The sequence below is a fragment of the Ixodes scapularis genome, unplaced genomic scaffold, assembly GCF_016920785.2.
Source record: "Ixodes scapularis isolate PalLabHiFi unplaced genomic scaffold, ASM1692078v2 PGA_scaffold4__175_contigs__length_147842914, whole genome shotgun sequence".
Lineage (NCBI taxonomy): Eukaryota > Metazoa > Arthropoda > Arachnida > Ixodida > Ixodidae > Ixodes > Ixodes scapularis.
This window is the reverse complement of record NW_024609879.1, coordinates 113,265,274-113,287,917: the sequence shown is the minus strand read 5'-3', so window position 1 is coordinate 113,287,917 and position 22,644 is coordinate 113,265,274. Positions and strand designations below refer to the sequence as shown.

The 22,644-nt window shown below is 47.9% G+C and overlaps 1 protein-coding gene across 1 annotated transcript; it reads right to left on the bottom strand.

Annotated features, from left to right (window-relative positions):
* Positions 1-1,379: 1,379 nt before the first annotated feature.
* On the bottom strand, positions 1,380-22,258 carry LOC121833000 (organic cation transporter protein-like). The gene is made up of 9 exons (XM_042293365.1): positions 21,899-22,258; positions 17,484-17,587; positions 13,352-13,506; positions 11,353-11,521; positions 10,271-10,418; positions 6,905-6,993; positions 5,686-5,903; positions 1,966-2,153; positions 1,380-1,529 (listed from the first exon to the last, which is right to left on the bottom strand). The coding sequence occupies exons 1-9, from the start codon at positions 22,256-22,258 to the stop codon at positions 1,380-1,382; spliced, it is 1,581 nt and encodes a 526-aa protein (XP_042149299.1).
* Between the last annotated feature and the right edge of the window lie 386 nt (positions 22,259-22,644).

Genomic DNA, 22,644 nt, shown 5'->3' with positions numbered 1-22,644 from the left:
GGTTACAAAAATAATCAAACATAGGTGCTAGTCTTCATGGTGAAAGACGATTGGTAACATTTTCGAAGAAGATTGATGGGCAGGTGATGGCATCAATGTGGTGGGGAAGGCCATTCCAGTCTGGAGCTGCTCGGCGGAAGAATGACGCGGAAAAAGTGACAGTGCGAGCGTGTGTGTATTCGTCACTAACAAACTGACAATTACCGCCGGGTTTTCGTCAAAACGAACCCTTTCGTTTTTCTCTAGTCACGCGCACATCTGGTGTGGAGCGAGAGAGGAGGAGGCGCAGTGCTTGCGCCGTGGCGCGGTGGAATGCTCGGGCGTGCTCAGTTGCCGCTTTACCGTCGCCGGTTGTTCTTCGCTCTGGGTTTCTATAGCAGCAGTGCGCGGGCTGTGATGTGTGTCTGGTTAAAACGATGGACGCGGTTCCCTCCAAGAGAAATATGGATGCCGTTCCTTCCACGAGCGGAATGGATGCGGTTCACGAGCGATATGGATGACCGTGTCCAAGGGCATCGACGTACTCTGACAGGCAGAGTACAGAAAAGGGGTGAACAAATTGCAGAAAGATCCATTGGTGACTCTCGTCTACTATACAAACAAGTACGGCGCAAAAAAAAAGAAGATCTTAATACACACTGCAAAACACAGTTATCTCCAAAGCCAGATAAATCTTCAGCTGTTCAAGTTCTTGCAAAACGGCGGCAGTCACGCTTTCCCTGCAGTCCCGCTTTTAACTGCACACGGACACGGTGTTAGCACTGCAGACATGAGCCTAATATTATGTGCGGGCACACGTCAAGAATGTTCTAAGCATGTTTGCTTCACACGTTTGTCTTCTTCGAACACGTCTGCAGTCAATACTTTTTTTTATGGCCAATGTAACAGAACCGCTATATCGAAAAGTCTCTGCAGACTGTCTTTCTTGTGCATCCCCAACTTTCTCGGACATCAAACACCTCGGCGCATTCACTGCAATAATAATTTCAGTTTTAACAGCAGCAAACGTCAAAATGTTTCCTTGAAATATTTTTAGATGGCAGTCTTAAAATACCAATAAGCAGTAATTAAAATTTTGGTCGCATACAAACTTCATTCCGCGTCTCTACAAATTGTTTTGCATTGTATACTGCGGACCACATTCACAAAACTGTTGACTTCTGCTTGTCTTGACAAAAGTTCGTAATGTTCCCGTGGACTGTAATTGTTGGGTATCATACAACGCAAATCAATTAGAATTTGTTATATTTAATTGAAAACTGTTTGTTCCAAAGAATGCCCAAGAAAGTTGGCCGTGGTGTATTAGTAGTGTGAGCGCGACTTAGGTTGTTGAGAGGGTCGTTTTATCCCGGAATCAGCATCCGGCTCTCAACAGTTCCTCACCTGGATTTCGTGAGTCCTTCCGTCTCGTGAAGTGTGTCCGGAAGTGCCACCCGAAACGTCTCCGGCAACAGGAGGATCAAGATGGCGGACAAGAAGAAGAGGCCACCCAGGATAATCGGAGGCACCACCTCGCTGGTGTAGCTTTTCTGTGTGAGTGTGAAAGTACCATGAAGACGATGCTGATTTCACGGGCATACGCACGCGTAAGGAGTCACACATTGATTGACAGAAGGGCGAACTAAGGAAGGGGTAGTGTCTGGCGGAAGGGACAGAGGCAGAAAGAATAACCTACAACGAGAACCAATAGCTATTTAACACTAAGAAGCATGATGTGTCTGCTTTCCCGTAAAGCACTTGATACAATCAATCGCGGCAATTTTAGATTAAAAAAAAAAAAAAGAAGTTGGCGTTGTGAAACAGATGCTCAATGCCTCAACGCATAATGTTTTTTTTTCCTAAGGTCAGAACTTATTTTTTTCGGTTTCGTCATTCGCTTTTTCCAATAGAGTGCAGCGATTGACTCTCCAAAGAGCTATGCGAGAAAGTAGACGCGCTTAGAGTGTACGAAGGAGGCGCCTATACCAGTTCTACGATGAAAGGTGCGAGGGCTGCGCCCACGCGGGTTCCCACGAGGCATGCTCCGACGCCCACGGTACGCAGCACGGTGGGGAACACCTCGGCGGCGAACATCCAGATGACCGTGAGAGACGCCGAAGCCACGAGTTTGCCTACGATCCCCAAGCACTGGCGCAACCATGCCACCGTCGAACCTGTGTCAAAATGGTCGACCGTGGTGACAAGTCTATTGGAATCGTGTCTAAAGCTCAAACAAAATGTGCTTTAAGTTTAAAAAAAATGGCAGTGCTAAGAGACAACCAGAAGGAAGGAACTGACCGTCAGGCGACTTAAAATTGTCTGTTTGTTGTAAGTGCGGTTTTGCGTTCTAGTTATGTCACTCCAGTTTAGACTGAGCATGTACCTTTCGTGATTACAGCTCCACCAGGAGGAATGTTTTTGTTAGCTCTCAACTCCACCAACCCTGACGCATCAACGCCGTTTTTATGGGCTTAACCCAGGTTGTGAAGTCATCAGAGTCGTTGCTTTTATTGACACGACAAAAGCACTGCAACGAACACCATCACATTGCTTCTCCCAGAAAATACCAAACTCCCTGAGTAGGCAAGCTTTGGTTAAGTTGCATCTGCTTTTGAGTGCGCATACTCGTCTTTTTCTGGATAAGCAAGCGTGTTTCCCCACATGAGATATGGGTACTGTGCTAGTCCAGGAAATCGCACCTGCACAAGGTACATTCCACTGGCAGTACCACCACCTTGACTTGTATTCAGAACCATTGGTATTATCACTGCAGTGCCTGGAAGCATCTCCATCTGGTTTGTTTAGCGTCGTATCCAACCCATACATCAAAAGCGGTCCCGAAGTGGCAACAAATGACGTCGCAGAAGCCGGCCCGTCTTGTCGCATGTCGCGATCCTGGCGGTTGGGGCTAAAAGTCCCGGCAAACGGTACGAGCGAACGCGAGCGTCACTGGCGTCGCCCCGTCCAAACTCCCGGCTGCTGGAGCTTCCGTGGATAGTCAAACTTGTGGGTTTCCCCATTTGCGGTGCTACCACGTAAAAGCCCAGGATGCCCGTGTGTTTATTGGCTTGATATGCCATTACGCTTTGCCTTCAATAAGGTACGAAGTATCGGCGCTGCCTCATTCAGACAGGATCACCGATCGGACTCCGCGTTACCGCTATACACTCCGTGCGGGAACTATAGGGGGCGCTTTGAGAAACGCGCGCAGCGCCGCTAGTGGAGGAGCTGGCGTTCGACCGTGAGGCGCGTTCAGCAGCCTGCGGCGCCTTTTCGCATGCCAAGCTGTGGCGGCGGAAGCGCGCACGGACGAAACTTTTGCTTTTCGAGCCGATACGTTGAGGGTGACGCTGCATGAATGCTGGGGCAGACCTAAGAAGGGCATTTAGCTGTTCTCCTCTTCTTATATATTGAGTTTTAGTCGTTATTCGAGGGAATTTCTCTAGTTGCGGCCAAAAAAGGAGTTGGAGCAATTTTCCGAAAAGCAAGACGGCCGCCACCATAACTGCTTTGAGTGGGAAATTTATTTCGCTCGTCGCTGTAAACGTAGGACAGCTGGAACGATGATATTGGAGGCGAGTAAGATGTCCACTAAGTTTCTGCACGAAGTGTGCCAAGTTTCATTAAGACAGCAGGTGTGAAAGTTGTTTCTAACGAATAAAGAAATAAAGCTGTACGGTATATCCAATATTGGACCCAAAATGTAGTGTTATAGCGGGCTGTGCAAAGTGCAGATTTGGACACACAGGTGCTTGGACTTGACAGTAACATGACACAGCACTTATTATACAAAAAAAAAAAAAGGTGGCATAGGGAAACCAGGTGAAAATTTGGTTTGGGCGGCGTAACTCAATGGGAACCGGTTTTGACCATGAAAAGGCTGTCAAGAGAATAACACTGGTCGGGGGAGGTGGAGACTTTAGAGGTAGGAAGGGACTAATGGACTGTACTTCCAATTGAAACAACTTCACGAAAGGCGGTTCCAAAGCCGAGAAAACGAAGTTGTCGGCCAACACACGGTTTGGCCGCCAAGGGCTTTTGCGGTCAGCTGTTGTGTAATAACGTGTTGTGCGAGGTGCTGATTTTCGGCCCACACGTACTTTGACATGACCGTCACTTGGCACAACACTTATTGTAACAAAAATAGTTGGCATAGCTAAACCTGGTGGAAATTTAGTTTGGGCGGCGTAACTAAATGGGAACTGGCTTTGACCGTCAAAGGCTGTCAGAAAATACCACTCATCGTGGGAGGTACACGCTTTACAGGTAGGAAGGGACCAGTGGACGGTATTTCCAGTTCGAACCACTTTGCGATAGGTGGCTCTAAAGCCGAGAAAAAAAAAATTTGTCTACAGAACTCGGGGTGTCAGTGTTTCCACATCCAAAAGGAGGCTGACCAAGAAAGAAAGCACACCACATAAACTTCCATACTCAAACGCCGATTCTCCAGTGGTTCCGAGTTTCATGGTTGTTTTCTTTAGATTTATATTTGTCACTTTTATTACCGTTCAAATCTTTCTTCATGAAGTCAGATTGCGTGCCATATTTGTCCGGAAATATCATCGACACGTACGATGGGGACGAAACTTCTTTGGAGGGCATTCCTCCAACGAAATTGGCACTGCATACCCGCAAGTGTGGGATGGCATTTCAGTTCGTCCCATTGGCGCTGACACATGTAGGCGTTACTGGTACGAAAACAAACGTAGAGCGCAAAGCGGCAGTGTAGAATATGTCAGCCGTGCCGACACAGTGGCTGACATGATCGGGACACCAAATTTCTCGCGTCGTACGGCACGGGTCCATCGTTGTCGCATAAAACATCGGCGAGGTAAAAAACTGTGAAACTATGTCTCCACGAGATACGACGCATAACTATTGAAGCACTTAATGACGCAGCTCAGGCAGCACTTCATGCTGTGAACCCAGCGCAACAGCACGACTCCGACTTCAACGCGTACCAACGTACGCGGCGTGGTTTCGGTTTCGTTTTCTCTGGGGTGCTCACTGCCTACCTTCGGTACCGGCCGCGCCGTGGCACGCCAGTCGCGTCGCACGGAGTGTATAGGCGAATTCACGAAAAAAGAATAGCCTAAAAAAAAAGAAAAGACAGTGCTTTGTGGAGTAAGTGTTTTCCCCTAGTTTCCGGCCATTGTTTCGGGCCGGCTTTTATATAGCCTGCGGGAAATGAAAGCGCCCGGGTAGTCGGACATTGATTTGCTCCCCGTATAGGGCAAACGCGTCCAGGTATGGATGTTCCCGAAGGGTGTACCAGTGGCAAATCACTCGAGAAGGGCAGCGAGGGAGAGCCATTACAGGGAAATACGGCGTTCTCTGGCCGTATTTCCCTGGTCGCGGGCCCGGCACGGCGGCACCCATGACCTACCTGAGTTAGACCTAGATAGGAATACTCATGGTTCCCACAAACTAAAGAGCGGCCTGCCACAAAACAGGGGTTTGTCACAGATCCGACCACCACTGCTGTTACACCGCAACAATCGCGACCGGGGCAGTATGACAGTTTTATGACATCATCAGGCGGACATTTAGGGACCACTTTTTAAGACGTGTTAAAAACACTAATCGGGGACACGAATTCCAAACACCACACTGCAAGGAAAACTGGCGGCAAGTATATGGTGTGCCACCATAGTGTAGCCACCGGCAAAGCAGCGCTGTAGAGCCAGATATGTTTGACGTGGTTACCAGCGAATATGAGGAGACCAACGGCAACGGAGCAAAGACCTGCTACGCCAAACATGGCGAGCATGGTCCGGCGTCTCCGGCACCATCGCACCGAGCTGTAGCAGAGCAGACAGACTGGAAGCTCAGCGGCGGCGGCCAGGACGAAGTTGATGTAAGGGTCGCCTCCCAGTGACGTCACCGAAAACTGCAGACCGTAGAAGACAGCCCCGCACGTCATCCTGTATGATGACCGGATAAACGTTGTTCGTTGGGCGGCGACATGCTTCAGATGCGCTGAGAAGCAAAAAAAAAAAAAATCGCGAGAATAAAATAGCAACAGAAAAAAAAAACGCGAGGACACGCCAACGAGTTGGTGGTGATCACATGCTGATTATCTTGATTATAATATTGATGGTGGTGTTGTTGACGATGATGAAAAGGCCATAAGGACGATGTATATACTGATCCTGTTTTTTTGGAAAGGCCGCGACAAAAGGAATTATGTTGTTATGTTTAGACCGCGGGAAGATGTCAGTCCAATGGGCGTCTGGCTTCTCCACTGTAGGGGAGAAATCTAACCAGTACAGTACCACTGCTAGCTTGGGGTCTTTAACGTGCTTTACGAAGTAGTAATACATGACCGCAGGACATTACGATGCTCCTCCAGATTGAAACTGGCAGGGGTCAGAATTGAACCCAGGATTCCTTGTTTTTACAGCACGGGCTTTCGCTTCACGTGCTCAGAGCTGGGGTGCGTTAAGTGACTCTGCCACCGATCCCCCCCCCCCCCTTCCCCGTAAGTACAAAAAGTATTCCCTGTCAGGTAATGCAATACCCCTTAAGATAATGTACTGCCACTAATTTAATTGATCAATTCGGAACACGACTTTTGGAACATGAATTTGGTCCAAAACTCTGATTTTCCCAGTACTTTTTAATGACCCAAAACTCTTTCCTGCATCTTGTCGCTTAGAAGACCCGAGGTCAGTGAAGTGACAGCTATATTAAGTGCACCGCATTGATAAAGAGCGAGAGAGCTTCGGGTAGAAGAATGCTAGAAACCACTTGAGCTAAGAGACAAGGAAAAAGCAAGAGGCTTGTCCGGTTGCACTCTTTCTGGTATACTATTATAAAAATTAGATTGTCGGAGTTTTTTTGTTTTTTTTTCAAAACGATTTCAACATTACACGTTGACCATTATATAGTTCTACAACGTGGAATAATTCCAAATTCAACTCACGAGGCATAGACCAGAATGATGCTGTACCGGCGCACCTTCGGCGTCCTCAGCAGATCGAACCAGTTCACATCGCCCGCCGCCTCATCTTGCTGGAAAAACAAATGCCTATGAACAATGTGCGGCGAACCTGTACGTGCGTGTTTATCTTTTCATATCGTGATGTTATTTAGTATCTTCGTGGCTGTCTGCTAAGTGCACGAGGGCCCGAAGCCCGTCACATCAACGCCTGTTGTGTTTTCGTCGATGGCTCTGGGATCTCTGTCTATTCCCGACGGACAAATGCAAAATCAGCTATTTTATTTGACTTGCAGTCGAAGAAAACACAATATTTTCCGACACGTTACCTCGTACGTCGAAAGTTTGCCTTGGTTTGTAAGCTATGGAGCTATGAAATCCCTGCACAGTGGCAGACACAAAACAAACGCACCGGCTAAGATCTCAACGCCACGGAGGACCTTTCTGTGTTTAGTTGCATCAAAAGAAAAAAAACACACCAAGAAAAGTCATAAACCCAGTGACGTTGCGCTTTTGGTGCTGTTTCATTGACTCGTCGGCTCCTAGCGACAGCGGCGCTCCAACGTATGGTGATTATCCGTCGAGCAAGTGTTCAAAAATTCGCCTTTGGCTCATCCATGCGCAAGGAGGGGGCTCTCAAATCGAAGAACAACTATAGATAACGTGCAGGGAACTCACAATGGCGAGGCAGCCCGGCGCGGGACGTCACTGGTTGAGATCAGGTTGAAACAAAGGCAAGTGGACACATTTGGGGCATAAAAAAAGCGTACGAGATGCGCAAAGAGCAAAAGAACTTGCATGCCGTATAGCCAGCCGGCAATTGGGGAGGAGGACAGACCGTGACGCCCCAAGCGGTTAACCTAACAACTACACGGATGGGGACAACAAATACAATGACGCAGCGTTCGGCCGACATAACCGAACGCGGCGTCAGCGTTCGGCTGGAGTTCGTGTTCTCCGTCGAGGGGGAGGAGGGGCTGTTTTGTTTCCACTACGGCCTGCATGAACAATGCAGCATGCACGATTCCAGCTCAGCACAAAAGCCGAAGTGGGTCAAGCTCGCATTCTCTGAGGATAGATCCGGCACTTAACGTCGCTTCGTCGATTGTTAGTATTTTTTACATTAAACTGCGCCCCGCGCTCTATTGTAGAAGATGACATGGCCATGCCCATAAGGCCTGTCGGCATGTGCACAGGCCTTGTGTTGAGTAAACACCAAGCGTGGGGAAAACAAACGGGTCAGAGCGCCCCCTATAGTTCGATCTCCTGCCCAATAGCCAGGCGGCAACAGCAGAGTGAGAGCCAACGGTTATATCTTGACTTTTTGTAACATGAAAAAGAGTGAACGATAAGCATCACATTGTGTGCCGGCGGCTTCGATATGCGCTACAGTATAAATCTTTGCAAATATCGCCTTCTGTGCGCTGCCATCTCTGTCTGCTGGGCTGTGGAACGCCTTCTGAGCATGCGCTGTTGATCTGCTGTGCGGTATATCAGACGCTGCACATGCATCCACAGCTCAGTGAGTCAGCATTTTTCGTCCGGGTGATAAGCCATGCAAAGGCCAATACCAGAGGTGGCTATAGGCTGCGGCTCGGGAGCCGCATGCGGCTCTTCGCTTACTGAAATGCGGTTCGCGGCTCACTCCACCCCGCTCCCCCCCCCCCCCCCCCCCCCTCCCCTTCCCACTCCCCCGCCTCCCTCCCGGTCACCCGAGCACTTCCTCAAAAAGAGAAATGGAGCGCGTTTTAAATTGAAAGACAGGTTGCGGTTTGGTAGCTTTGTGCTACTGCTACCTTACGTACAGTTGAACTGCTTTTGATTCGGATAGATTGAAGATAGTTCGAGTTTCGTTTCTTGCTCTGAAGAGAAGTTTGCCCCCCCCCCCCCCCCCCCCCCCATTTTCCAGCGGCTCTTGGAAGTTTCGTGTTTTTGTTTGCGGCTCTTAGGCAGGGTCAACCTGGCCACCCCTGGTCTATACGATCGCAATATAACGCACAGGTATTGGATCATGACGAAACGAAAAGCCTGATACTTCTCAGTAAAAGCGCACTCCGACGTTACGCAATCACGTTCCTATTGACCCGCCAGGGCCGCAGCGTCCGCCCTAGAGGCATGTTATGCGATCACGGCTTCCCTGGCCCACCCAGTATTTCTCGCTACACTAGGCTCAGCGACGCCACAAGAGTAATTTCTCACGTTCGAACAATGCAGCCGCCACTCCCAAGCATACCCAATGTTTCTTGCTTCAGTCGCTAGATAGCGCCAAACCAAACAGCACTGCAGGTTGCCTATAGTTCCCGGCAGCTTATAAAAAGAGGGCGTTGCTAATCTCACTGGCTGTGTTGTGACGAGAAGATGTTAGGGACTCGGCGCCCCCTGCGTTTTTTGAGCTGTCAGTAACGATAACTCGTTTTCATCGTCACCTTTTGTGATGTCTCGCACGTTCCGCAATGTAGGTTGTCCCACCTAAAGTCCCTTGATACTTATTTTTACAAGTAACTACAACCAATTCAATTGACCAAGCACAATCCACTGGAACAAAATGGCATCATTCAGTTCAGTCTTCTTCTATGCACCACCTTTCGCTTCCTAAGACCTGCACGGTCAGCAGTCGATGCTTCAAAGAATGTCGCTACTTGTAGGAGGCTCTTATCTAGGAACTTTGGTCCCGCGGGCGTGCAGTGGTATCCAAACTTCTAACAATCGGCTCGTGACTTTCAAAAGGGGTCCATAACGTATCAAGGTGCAAGTTACGCGCTCACTGGCCAGCAGCCGTTTCAGTGGGCTTAGGACGGCATAAATGATTCCGTTTGTTTGATCAATCGCTAAAGGACTTGCTTTTTGTATCTAGGTAAATTAAATATAAATCAAAAACACGCCACGAACAAAATGATGACTGCGATGCCGTAAAAAAAATTGGTGATATTCAAGCTTTTTGGTAAACTCGTTAATGTTGAACCTTTCCGCTTTGGAGTGCACATCTATCCACACTCTTTTACAGTTCAAGTTGAGCTTCTTGTTGTCAGAGAGGAAAGCAAGGTCCGTTCTAGCTTGTCATTGTTCTTACGAAGCGTAGCGTGGGTTATTATGTCTTTACGGGCAAGCAACGTCTTAGATCACGAACCAAAACAATTTTCAAGAAATATCCATCCATCGGATAACCTAGCAAAATGACGTCAGCGGACAAAACATCACTGCGTATGTAGAGGCACACATAAACTTGAACTGGTTAACGACTCGTAGAAGGAACTTGGATGAAAAGTGTACACACTCTACGCCCGCTTGTGCTGAGCGTTTTAATGTTGTACCGGGCTCCTCGTGATGTTATTCCGTGGGGGCAACAAATACCTCCGTAATTTTGCGGCGAAGTTGCTCGATGATAGAGTCCACATTCTTGATTTCGATGTTGTTGGCAGCCCCTGCTTGAAGGAGCACCTTTCGTGCCTTCTTCAACCTTCCCGTCGCCACTAACCAACGCGGGGACTCCGGAAGATACCTAAGGAAAAAACAGTAAAGCTCGTTATATGAACCACACACTGCCTAATTTGTATGTGCATCTCAGGGGTGGCACCAAAAAGTTATTGCCACGAAGCCTCTTAAGTTGGTAGCTCTAACGAGCGCAACATTTATGGTGCTTTAATAAAGGAATAAAACAAACAATCGTTGCGCTCTTCGCCCCAAGGAGCATGGCAGCCGAAGCTTGTGGAATATCTGTGTGTGTTATGCTTTGTTTCACCATAAGACAGAGTACAGTCAAAGGCAATACAACCCTACACTAAATGCCTAAAGGCATGGCCATTTATTGCGTCTGACTTCTGTCGCTGATTAGAGCAGACGCGCACCAAAATGACAAATGCCATGACGTTTCATTTCTGACGCTTTATGATTGGTCTTATCACCTCATAACGTCGGCAGCGTCATGTGGAATTGCACATGACATCCAACAAGCTTTATTCGACTGCTTAGAATACAGCCTTAAAAGGAGGGCAATAAGACCTGATTGAGCCTCTACGAAAGCTCTTCCAAAATATCACAAGGCTCACCTGCTCAGAGACTCTGGTGAGTGACGATGCACTGTTATCGGAAATGATACTTCTGGTAATTTTTTTTTTGTTCTTACACTTGTATTTTATTGGTCTGTCTCTTTTCTCTCTTGCCTTTCTCGATCTGATTATTATTTTCCTTTCCGTTGATTTTATAACGTAGCGAACCAGCAGTATGTGCTGGTTTACCTCATTCTTTAATAAACGCAAATTCTTCTCTTTCTTTTTCTCGAAAGCGTGTGGAATGATGATTGTTAGAACTACCCGGTGAGTTGCCAGTCTACAGCTACCGTTATTCGTTTAACCCGCGGCTGGAAATGCATACTAGAGACGTATAGTGTGTCTTTTACAAAAACCGCAACGTGTTTTCAGTAGAGATTGTCATACCAAGACCATGCTACGAAGATCACCAGAGGCACAGAGATGACGGCCTGCAGATGTCTCCAGTCTTGGAAAACCCAGGCGAAGGCCGGGAGAGCTAGAAGCCCTATGGCGAATCCCAGGGAGAAGGCGACGGCTGTTGTCGTTCTCTTGCATGGTCCAACCACCTCCATCACTGCAACAACAAAAAAAAGTATCGTAAAGAGTGTTGGCTACTCCCAAGAGCGTACTTTTACGACTTTGTGCACAGTGTGCCATTTTAGGTTCCCTCTTGTGCTTTAGCAGTATTTGTAACACAATGCACCGATTCAAAGGACACGAATAAATATTCTAATTCAGATGACAATAAAAGATTTATAGATTCATATAAATATATTTTCACGGGCACCATGACAATGTAAACTGACGCTTGCGATTTGCGATTCACTGACAAGCTGTTACAGCTACACCCGAGCGGGAATGTTAAGCTACGTAATTCAAAAGCATATTTCTTGCAGTTACACACAATGACCAACAAACCTGTGGAGCGATTAAAAAAGACACAAGTTGACTAAGCTTGAAATTACTAAAAAATCCATTAGACTTTAGATCAGGGAACAACACAATAAGGATCCATATTGAGCAATCAATGGAAGTCGCTGTGGTCACCAGCCGAGGCGAAAAAAATACATAACAAAAACTACCACAACACTTCTTTACTAAAACTCTGTACTGCGTCTTCTTTATGGCTTTTTGCATATGTCTGTCTTGCCACCCCTGCTTTGGATATTCAGACAGAAGGAGGTCGGTCTGCAACGGTATGGCGATACAGGCTTACACTGCAGATAACAAGTTTAGCGAGTGCAGTGCGGCTGCGAGCCCGGTACTTTAATGTACACCCCGCAATAGGTGACACATTACCGCACGCCGGTACGTCGCTTATTTAGTTAGAAAGGGGGCATGAATTGCGATAGCTATAACCAAAATTAAAGGAAGATCCATTGGTGGTTACTTAGGTTACGCGTTAGCATGACCCTTTGGAAACTCCACACGCGTTTCCCTTTGGAGAACGGAAAAGCCGATCCATTCACTTTTTTGTTTTGGTTTTCTCTTTTTGCTTTCTCTTTTGCTTCCTCTATTTTTTGCTTCCTCTTGCCGGGTTCATTACGGGGGCAGTGTTAGCGTTTACCAAAGGGGGCCGTGTGTGGCGTTTCCCAAGAGTTATGCTAACGTATTTCCTAAAAATCCACCAACGAATCTTCCTTTAATTTTTTTTTTTTTCCGGCGAAGCGGGCTCCCCGAGCCAGCTTCGCACCAGCCTCTGTCGCACGCAGACCCGCGTCGGCTTGCCGCTTCTTGCGCCGCATAATTCGGCCAGCCGAGGTAGGCGCTGCCTCCGCTCCTCCGTCTCGTTCACCCACCATGCAGGCTTAGAAGCGGTATCCGCTGTCTGACTCAGTTTTCGCTGTTCACGGGTTTCCCGCGCTCTCATTGGCTTCCGCCTGGTGACGTCGCCTCCCTTTCGCCTTTGTCCGTCACTACTTTCCTCCTCTCCACGCGGCGCGCTTCTCTTTCCAGTGTTTTGTCCACAGACGGACGGCGTCAGCATTTCTCTCCCATGTAGGTACTAATGCTAACGCATTAATAGTTCTGCAGCGGGTATTTCGAAACCACGCGCGTTCTCCGAGCTGCGAGAACGCTCTTGCAATGGGAGAACATACTAAAGCAATGGGTTCTCATTTGAATCTCGTGCATAGACCCGTCATATGAAAAGAAGTCATCGCTTCCTTATAAAAAAAAAAAAAAAATGGAAGCGTGCTTGATTCCTATGATAAAGCTGAGGTGCACAGAATGTGAGCGACATCTTTAGCATATATTCAATTTCACCGCTATGCTTAGCGGGATTATGTACCTATTCAATTCAAATTATATGTAGACTTTCACGTTCAGCTGCTTTGGGACATTTTTTAAACAATAACCTAGCCCTAAACGCATTTCGTGTAAAAAAACGTGACTTGGCCCTTACGTAAACAGAAAGACGAAGCCTGTCCCAGGCCCAATCCTAGACCCAAAATGAGCCTCACAACCAGAAGAAACAGGTAGGATGGTGACACCGCGATGATGAAACCACAAACAAGGCTGAGGGTGAAGGACATGATGATCAAAGGTCGACGTCCCAACCTGCGCAGGAAGAATAAATTGCGCCCATGTTGGTTTCGATTTGAGCGGATAATCCACCATTTTGAGGCACAAAAACAAAGTTCAACGATGCGCAGGATGAAACAATGCGCGAATTATGGGGAGGAAGGTGTTGGAACGAACTTGGCAGCGAAATAATAGGTCACAATAGGCACAAAGGGGACTTTAGCCAGCCCAATCTAGGTTACTCCAGCTGAATAGAACCCGCAGGATTTATCTTTCTTGAGCACACTTGAGCACATGCTTACGTATTTTCGTTTACAAGAGCTTCCGGAACATGGCGATTTCCAAAAATGGTCCACCATAGCACTGATACCCTTTCGTGAGTTTCGGCACCAATCAAACGCAGATATGCCTTTAACGAGACTTGTTGGGCTAGTTGGTCCATTGTGCCCAGAAAATTTGTAGGCGCTAACAGGGACGAACAAGAAGAAAAGTACATGCACAAGCGATTGTCCGTGTCGCCGTTTTGGGTGTTCGTCTCTGTTTGCGCTCACAAGTTTTCCGGACTCATATGTCTGTTGCGATGGGACAAGAAGTCGAATTATTGTCCTTCATCGAGACAATAGCTTGGCTGATATGAGCAGGAGTTTGGTGGATGTTTTAAAAACCCGAGGTAATCATACGATGCAGCCAATCAAGCAGTGCCGAACGTGCATTTCAGTGCTCTCCAGTCATCTTTCTGCAGCTGAACATGATTGATCTAGGTGGTTCGTAAAAATTGAAAGGAGTTGTCCTGAACGGCAATCCTGGTTGGCCTCATTGTGCCTTGGCGTATACTCAGGCTCAGTGGGTGAATGAGCCACTGCCGAATCATTAACAGACGTCGCGGCAGCGAGCTTTTACATTGGGAGGCAGGTGTGCCGTTTGTGTCAGCGCATATTACCTCACTACACATTTTTTGAGGCTGGTTCACACATTTGCGTTTGAATGTAGCCAATTGTGTCTTGTCGGCGCTTCTGACCGCTTTCGACAAGGGAACACGCTGGCAAACTGACGCCATCAATCACGCAACGCATGAACCTTTTTCATCGCCGCATAACTACAACGTCTAACCTCAACAATGGAAAAAGGGTGCCTTTTTCGCCCGCAAAGAGCGTAAAGGTAAAAGCGATGACTGTAGCACGTTCGGGCAAACCGGGCATAATGGTGCCACGTACCCGAGGACGGGACGGGACGACACCATTTTGCCCGCACTGGGCGAACGTACCCTGTCAGCTATCACTTTTACTTCACACATTGACAGGAAAACATGCGCCGACGCTGCCAGTTGCTGCGCGTAATGTTGGAGAGTTTTAGAAACTTCCACCGCGTTCAATTTCACTATAACACTTTTACTTAACGAACCCAACTCGAAACGTAAAATATGTTCTGCCAAAGCTCGCCGACTTGCGGCCGCGATCCCAGCAGAGCTTCGCCTCTTTTTTCTGCATGCGTCCCCCTCTCCGCTTATCGCTAAACATCAACATTACACCCTCCCTTCGCCGCTCAACAACACCAGGAAAAGCTGCGCTTGTCGCCGGGGCTCTAACTCTTCCCTCTCCGTCCGGCGCGGCCAATGGGAACACCCAGCTTATCTCTCCTCGTGCCTTGAGGGGAGAGAGGAAGGACTTTGCCATTTCTGTTGCGACGACAGCCTACAAACGCCGACACTGAAATCCCTGCAATGTGTCTATCACAAAGTTTAGAAGTGCAAAAAAACTAAACATTACAAGGAGTATTCACTGGCGGCCATATCTCTGTGCGCGGCTGCTGAGCGCGTGCTGACGGCGAGCTTCCGCAGTTCTTCTGCAACGTGCATTCCGCACCGTCGAGATTGCCGGCCTTAGCAGCCTAGTACTCGGAGGTCGGTCCGAGCATGCGCTCTAAACATCGCCTTCAAATATGGCGCCTAGTGTATACACCCTATACTAGCAATTTGCCCCGAACCCACCAGGGTATCCATGTTGCAATAACGACTGGCCGGAGGTCTTTGGTGTTTTCTCGCGTTTAGTTACATCTTCAGGGAAAATGAATACGATATTCATATTCACGGGATAAAACTACACTATAGTTCAACCTCTATCTCATATTTCTTCTTTTTTTTTTTAGAGCGCAGCTCTTAGGGGCCCGTTCCCGGCTTGAGCGGCGTCGCCGTCGGCGTCGCCGTTGGCGTCGCCGTCGGCGTCGGCGTAACCAAGGTCATCCCAAGGTCACGTGACCCCCAAGGTCACGTGACCCCTCCCAAGGTCATCTCAAGGTCACGTGACCCCACGTGACCCCCTGAAGGTCACGTGACCCCTTCCAAGGTCATCTCAAGGTCACGTGACCCCAAGATGACCCCACGTGACCCTTTGAAGGTCACGTGACCCCCAAGTCACGTGACCCCTCTGAGGTCACGTGACCCCCGAGGTCACGTGGTCGCCTCCCCAAGGTCACGTGACCCCCGAGGTCACGTGACCCCCAAGGTCACGTGACCCCTTCCAAGGTCATCTCAAGGTCACGTGACCCCACGTGACCCCCAGGTCACGTGACCCCTCTGAGGTCACGTGACCCCTCTGAGGTCACGTGACCCCTCCAGGTCACGTGACCCCCAAGGTCACGTGGGGGTCACGTGGCCTTGAGGTCACCCCCAGGTCACGCCTCCCCGAGGTCACGTGACCCCCTCCCCGAAGTCACGTGACACCCCCCCCCGGAGCATATTAAAGAATGAGGGGAGGAGGAGGAGAAGGGGGAGGGGTCTACCCTCCCCTCAGTACCCTTCACTCCTCCTCCTCAAGAGCTGCGCTCCAATTCGGCGTTACAGGGATTTGTAAACGGCTTTCACTTTTTTAAAGAAATAACTTTTTTTTTAATCCCTTCTTTGGAATTGCGCCCAATGCAGAGGAGAGAGAAACGATGCAATAACGTCATCAATAAAATTCGACGTCTGACTTTGCTGTAACGTGTAGAATCCTACTGGGAGGCGGCAGGCCTAAGCAAAAACCTCTAACTACTTCCTTCTCCATAAAGGGCCATGCCATGGAGGAACCACACCAATTTATGTGGTTTGAGTAAACTGTTATGCACCCATCTGACTAGTCTGAATGCTTTTGCTATATATGCGAGATCGAATCGACTCATTATTCGCAAGAAATGAGCACTAATAACATGCTGAGGAGAATTTTAAAACTATAAAAAAAAATTAATGCGTAAAAAAAAATTTACAATTCTCTGTACTGCCGAATTAGAGCGCAGCTCTTGAGGAGGGGAGGGTCACGTGTGACGTCACGAGGGTATAATTTCCCGCTGAATTTGGCGATAAATTTTTCCGCTAAATTCAGCGAAAGGTTTCCCGCCAAATATAGCCGGAAAATTTGGCCCTTTTGACGTTGCACGTGATGTCACGTGTAACGTCCCTATAAGAGACGTCCCATAATGCAACGCGCGGTTACGCCGTACAAAGAATAAAGACGAAAGAATAATAAAAGATTTGACTAGGGTGCAAGTGTTGCCCACGTGATAGATGATGCAAGTGTGTTCTCTAGACGTAAGCGGTCATAAGCTGTCAGAATGCGCTGGATCGCACTCAAACGCAAATGTACGAACCAGCCTTCACATTGCGCTTTGAGCATGGTAAGCCATCCGTCGACGCTATGGCCTGCTCCCTCGTTATGCGCCAACTCCTTTTGCCCGTTCCAATCTCCAATCTATCGAAAGACACAGTATAGACGCTTTCAGGCAGCTCTACATGGGCGCCGCCATAACCGACCTTCAGTTTTTGTTTCCTCTTATTCTGTTCCCTCCACGTAACCATTACCAGAGCAGGACACTTCATTGCCATTTTAGATTCTACTGTGTCCTTTTCCCCAGCATAGGCCCTTGTGGAGACTCGTCAACGCCCGCTTCAGTGGCTCAGCGTCTTGGTAAGACAAGAGAAGGGCGGCTATGGCGGCTCAATTTGGCGCGTGCTGAAAGCGTCTATAGAGCGGCTATCTCACCTGTCCCCCAGGTAAGAGCAGAGGACGCTGCCTACGAGCATCCCAGCCATGGTGGCGCTCTGGACGAGAGACCGCATCCAGGCGCTGTCGCAGACCAGGTCCCACTGGACGGAACGTGCGGCACAGTTTCACCATCCCCTTCTTCGTTGGCCATCCTGGCTTTTTACAGCGGAGCTGCTAAGGGCTAGTTTCCTCAGGATCGTGTCGCCCGCAAAAGAAAAATGAAGACACCGAACTCTGGACACCTACCGCCATCTATGAGCGACGGCGGCAAGCCACGCATCTGGATGCCGCCGTCACTCATAGGTGGCGGCAGCCTTTCCACTCTGCAGCTTGCCGACTTGCGGCCAGCTATTACTTTCCATTGTACAGTTCCGCTGGTCTTCCTTCTTCAGCAAAGTGAAAAGGCTGAAAGTTTGTTTCTTTTTTTTTTAATAATTTTTTTTTGCTACACCAAAGTTGAGGTCTCCATTGCTAATACACATCTTACAAAATGACCGCCTGCAAACACTGTCCGAGGTGTGCTTCTTCCTTGCATGGCGGTGCTGTCACATTAGAGTGTTTTAGGGAACCGTTTTTGCACCCCCTCCGATACGGTACGACGGGCCCTCCGGTACGAACTGCGCATGTGCGAGTCTTCTTTGGTGGCGCATGCGCAGTTCGTATGTGCAGAAACGTTTCCTTAAAACTCTCTCTTATGTCTGGATCGAAGACCGTGTTTTCTGGACGATGTATGGGCATGCCATAGCGGCAAAAAAGCACCTTTTTTTTTTTTTTTTGAGTTGACAAGACAAGATAGATGTGTTTTTGTTTGGTAATATTTTTTTTGTGGTAGACTTTATCTTTAAATTAACGAGGAGAGAGGCTTGGAGCGATAAATTTGTATCCCGTTCACCAGACATAAGTTACCCCCCCCCCCCCCCCCCCCCCTTGGTTGCCGCCATGTTGTACAATTTTGACCTCTAGACACGCGACCGTACAAATCCTGATGCTTTTACGCAAGAGGGAGCCGAGATTCGTAGTGCATTGCTGTAAAAAAAACTTGATAAACTAAGTTTTTTTCAATAACGTTAGCCCCAGAGATCAGTGTCTAGCTCCGATAAAAACCCAAAACACTGCACCGCGGCTGACGGCATCTAGCGGAGCCGTTGCGAAGCTGTCTCAGATTTTCTCGTAAAATCACATTTTGGACTTAAAACAAACGAAAATAAGATATATCGTCGGTACTGTTTTATAAAATATCAATAACAAATTATCTGTGCGAGGTGCTTCGTTAAAACGTAAAACTTTAAGGTCACGTGTAAAACTTTAAGGTCACGCGTTTTTGTTTAAAAAGAATTAGATAAAAAGCTTATTTCTAAATCTTGATATTTGAGATCGATAAAACGTAAGCGGTCTTTGATTGCAGCGACCAATTACAATCGTAATAGAATACCAATGAACGAGAAATGTTTTCATAACGCTACTTGTAACCGCGAATTTAAGTGGGCTCACTCGGAGTGGACTGGCGAAATGAAAACGAATCTCCATATTGTATTATCACGAGGTCAGCTAATTATAGCTAGATATAGCAGGTCACAAGCTCCACGCTTCCGCCGAAGTCTCTCAATATATACGGTTCTGAAAAGGACTAGTTGGGGCACTTTTTTTTTTAATGTTTCCACGATTAAGGAAACTTTTTTTCTTTAGCAATATTTACGATGTTAGACGCAATTTAGGTGGGGGTAGCCCTGCTCTAGGCCCCGCCCGCAACGAAAGGTACTATCTCCAGTGTTGGCAGTAACAGGTTACATTTTTCGGCAACGTAGTAACGTACTTGTTAAATTTAGCAACAGCTACGTATTTCGAGTAATGGGTAACGCAGTTACGTCACTCATTATTCGTCTTCCCAAGGCTTACAAAAAGATTACACTCCAATTGTTTTGTGTTTTTAGGTGGCAAGTCATATGATTTCTTGTAAACTCATACCTTCGAAATGTCGCCTCTCTTTTTCCCACGCAAACACTCTCACTTTGGGAAATGCCCAACGACCACGCCCTTTGTCCCAGTGTCGAAAAATGATGTCATTTCATAAATAAAAAGTAGCGCAGGAGTAACGTGCGTTATTTTTTATCGGTAGCTGTGACGGTGAAGCGTTCCTTTTATTTTGTGGTAACGTAGGTAACCAGTAACCAGTAACGTATTTCGTTACTTTTTTGTTTTCTGTAACGCCTACAACACTGTGCTAAGCACCGTTTTTCGGCTCTCAGGTTGGAGTGATGATTGACGTGTCAAATGTTCGTTGTAAAATTGGTTCTTCGTGCCGTAATAGTATTTTTATCGACAACATTGCTATGTTAGAGATACAAATCATCTAGATAGAGTTCATTTTTTTTTTTTTTCACAAATATATATATCCCGAGACTGCCTTTTCCGCTTCAATTTTAAACGAAATATAACAAACATGGTTGTCGGCGTTTGGGGCGTGCTCAACGAGCCTAACTCGTTGAGCGCATTTATTTTTATAACTGCGAGTCGTTCTGCTTTCACGGCGGTGTTTAGAGGAAGACCTCCTCAAGCGACCTAGTTTGCAGCAAACAACTGTCGCAAGTACGCGCCTTCAAATTTAAAAAAAAAAAAGGATGACGAAATGTTAGGCTAGGTGGCGCAAGCTGCCGCCCGTTACAAAGGGTATAGCCATTACCATCCATCCATCCATCAGAAGCGCGCTGTGTGGGTGCTTGTTTTCGTAGCAGGACTGGCCTAAGCCTAGCGTCCCACGTCATCTATTGAGCCTATGCGGAGAGAAAGTGGTCTGCTTCCTGCACAGGGGTGACACCAGAACGACGCCGAGTTCCCATTGGCTTTGATTGAAAGGATAGTGGGTAAGTCTAAAAGCTAGATGCCTTGATGTCTACTTATTATTTTTTGTTTCAATCAGCCGATAAAAGCTTCGCGTTTTGACATCATCTTAACCCACGTGCGAGGAGCAGACGAACTTCGGGCTTGATTTATTTCTTTGCGCGTGTTGACGCCGAATAAAGGTGTTGGCCGCTGCTTTGTGAATAGTGCAACCGTGGTGATTGCAACCACGGTTTTAATACCGAGAAGATACCTTCACAGGTTAAAATTTGCGAGACTTTTCGCTAGAGGCAATCGGGCGTTCGGCTCGCATCAAGTTTGTTCAGGTATGCTCCAGTCATTTCGCTTCGATAGGAAAGTAGCTCCCGAGTTTTGCGGTGCACCTGGCCTGCCAAAGCCAGTATTTTTAGGTCGCGCTTTAATTTTGCTTCATGATGCTCACTCACCTAACTCACAGGTGCCATGCCCCCTCCCCCCCCCCCCCCAAAAAAAAAAAAAATAACACAAAAGTTGAAAGGACTGCATATTCATTTTAAATTTTTTTTGGTCCTCTCGGTCGCTTTTTATTGAACATCTACAGACGCCGACAGACGCTTGTATTGGACCGTGCCTCGAGCATCATGGAACGCTAGAACGCCACTTTCATAATCGCGCCATGTGAGCGTTGCGGAAGCTTTTAAACGGGGCCGGAATAGCAGACGAACAAAGGTGAAAATTGACGCCGAAGCGCAGATTTTATGTTATGGTCTTACGGGCAGTGCACGATTCCGGAGGATGGCACGCCTTTGCTCGTGTGTCAGACAGACGCCAGACAAGACGTACCGGATGTCAGGAAACAGAAACGCTAGGCTTGCGAGCGCGTTCGGCCGAGCAGCCAAGCCAATCCAGTAATTATGGGCGGTGCTTAGAGCGGGTCGTGACCTTCTCCTAAATTGCGTCTAACGGCGGCGAAAAAAAAAATCCTGGAAAATTTATCAAAATACGTGTCCCACCTATGCCCTTTAAAAAAATGTCATTTCAGTGTCCCTTTAAGTTGACAGTGAATATAAAAAGCAATGTTTTGTGTACGTCGTTCTACAGTGCCCTAGTGAATAAGTACCTGTGTTGGTATGCCGACAAATTGAAGGAAAAGGAAAAACAATTCAGTTTTGGCAAGTCACAGTTTATACTTGAGAACTCACAACCCTAAGGTACAACGTGTGCCAACTATTGAACAAAGAAAAAAAAGCGCGCGTCCAAATTGATGATTCCGTCCGGATAGGCTTTTCGTGCCCTCAAGTGCCATTTTTCGTGTACGATTTATAGCAAGATAAAGCATCGGCAATGCGGAAGACAACTTGCAAGTTGGGATCCGAGCAGGGGCGGATTTAAAGGGGGGGTCCGGATGTCCTGACCCCCCTCTTGATTTCTGCATGTGTAAAATTTAGGGCGTGAAACGAGGGAGAGGGGGAGGGGGTCCCTAAACATATGGTACGCTGACCAACACCTGACTCCCCCCCCCCCTCAGGAAATTCCCGCATCCGCCCCTGGATCCGAGTGCTAGAAGCCACGTGACCTTCACCATGTGTACCTACCTCCTGGACGAGGGAATGTCTGTAGAAGCTCTCGCCGTACTCCCATCTTTCGCAGGGAACCGTGCCGTTTTTAAAAGCCACAAGCTCCTCTCCAACGCGCTCCACCGGGAACATCGAACAGCTGCTGTAACCAATGCTACCTCCGACGCCTGTCTCACGGGGCAGCGCCACAGTCTTCCAGTAATCCGTGGTCATATTTCCGGAGAGTGCATCGGGTGGAGCACACCAGTGTTCAACTACCGGAAAAAAGAAAGTGTACACCACCAGGTGAAGGCCGTTTGGGAAACCTCTGAGCAGACAGAACATGAAGATATTCCTCTGGAACTTGCCATAGTCCCCGATGACGCTGGTGACGTCCATATCTCCTGGTACAGTCTTCTAGGGTTTCCAGAGTTGGGGTGTAAACTTGGGAATCGGAGAGTTGAGTTTTCGCCTAGGGAGTACTTAGATTATAGCCAATATGGCAAGAAACAACATCGCCACTGGTGATATTAGAGTTCGCTTGTTCCGGAAAAATTTGTCATTGACACGGCTCCGAGTTTAACTGAAGGTCGACATTGATCAGCAGGACTTGGTACAGCCTTGAAAAACAGCGCGCTCCTGTCTTCTACTGACAATCGATTATGACCATCACCGGCTGCTACCACTGTGAACGCTCCAAATGCTGGCTTTGGTGAAGTTGACGGAGACTTTGACACTGACATCCAGGGACGTCTGCTGGCCTTGTGACACTGCGATAAAGACCG

Bases quoted from the DNA above. Each gene is read 5' to 3' on its own strand.
- LOC121833000 (XM_042293365.1), bottom strand. From the start codon at position 22,258: ATGGACGTCACCAGCGTCATCGGGGACTATGGCAAGTTCCAGAGGAAT. The intron at 10,419-11,352 runs GTATGACAATCT...TTTTTTCCTTAG, and splicing joins ATCTTCGTAGCATGGTCTTG to GTATCTTCCGGAGTCCCCGC. The intron at 6,994-10,270 runs GTATTTGTTGCC...TTGTTTTTCCAG, and splicing joins TTCGCCGCAAAATTACGGAG to CAAGATGAGGCGGCGGGCGA.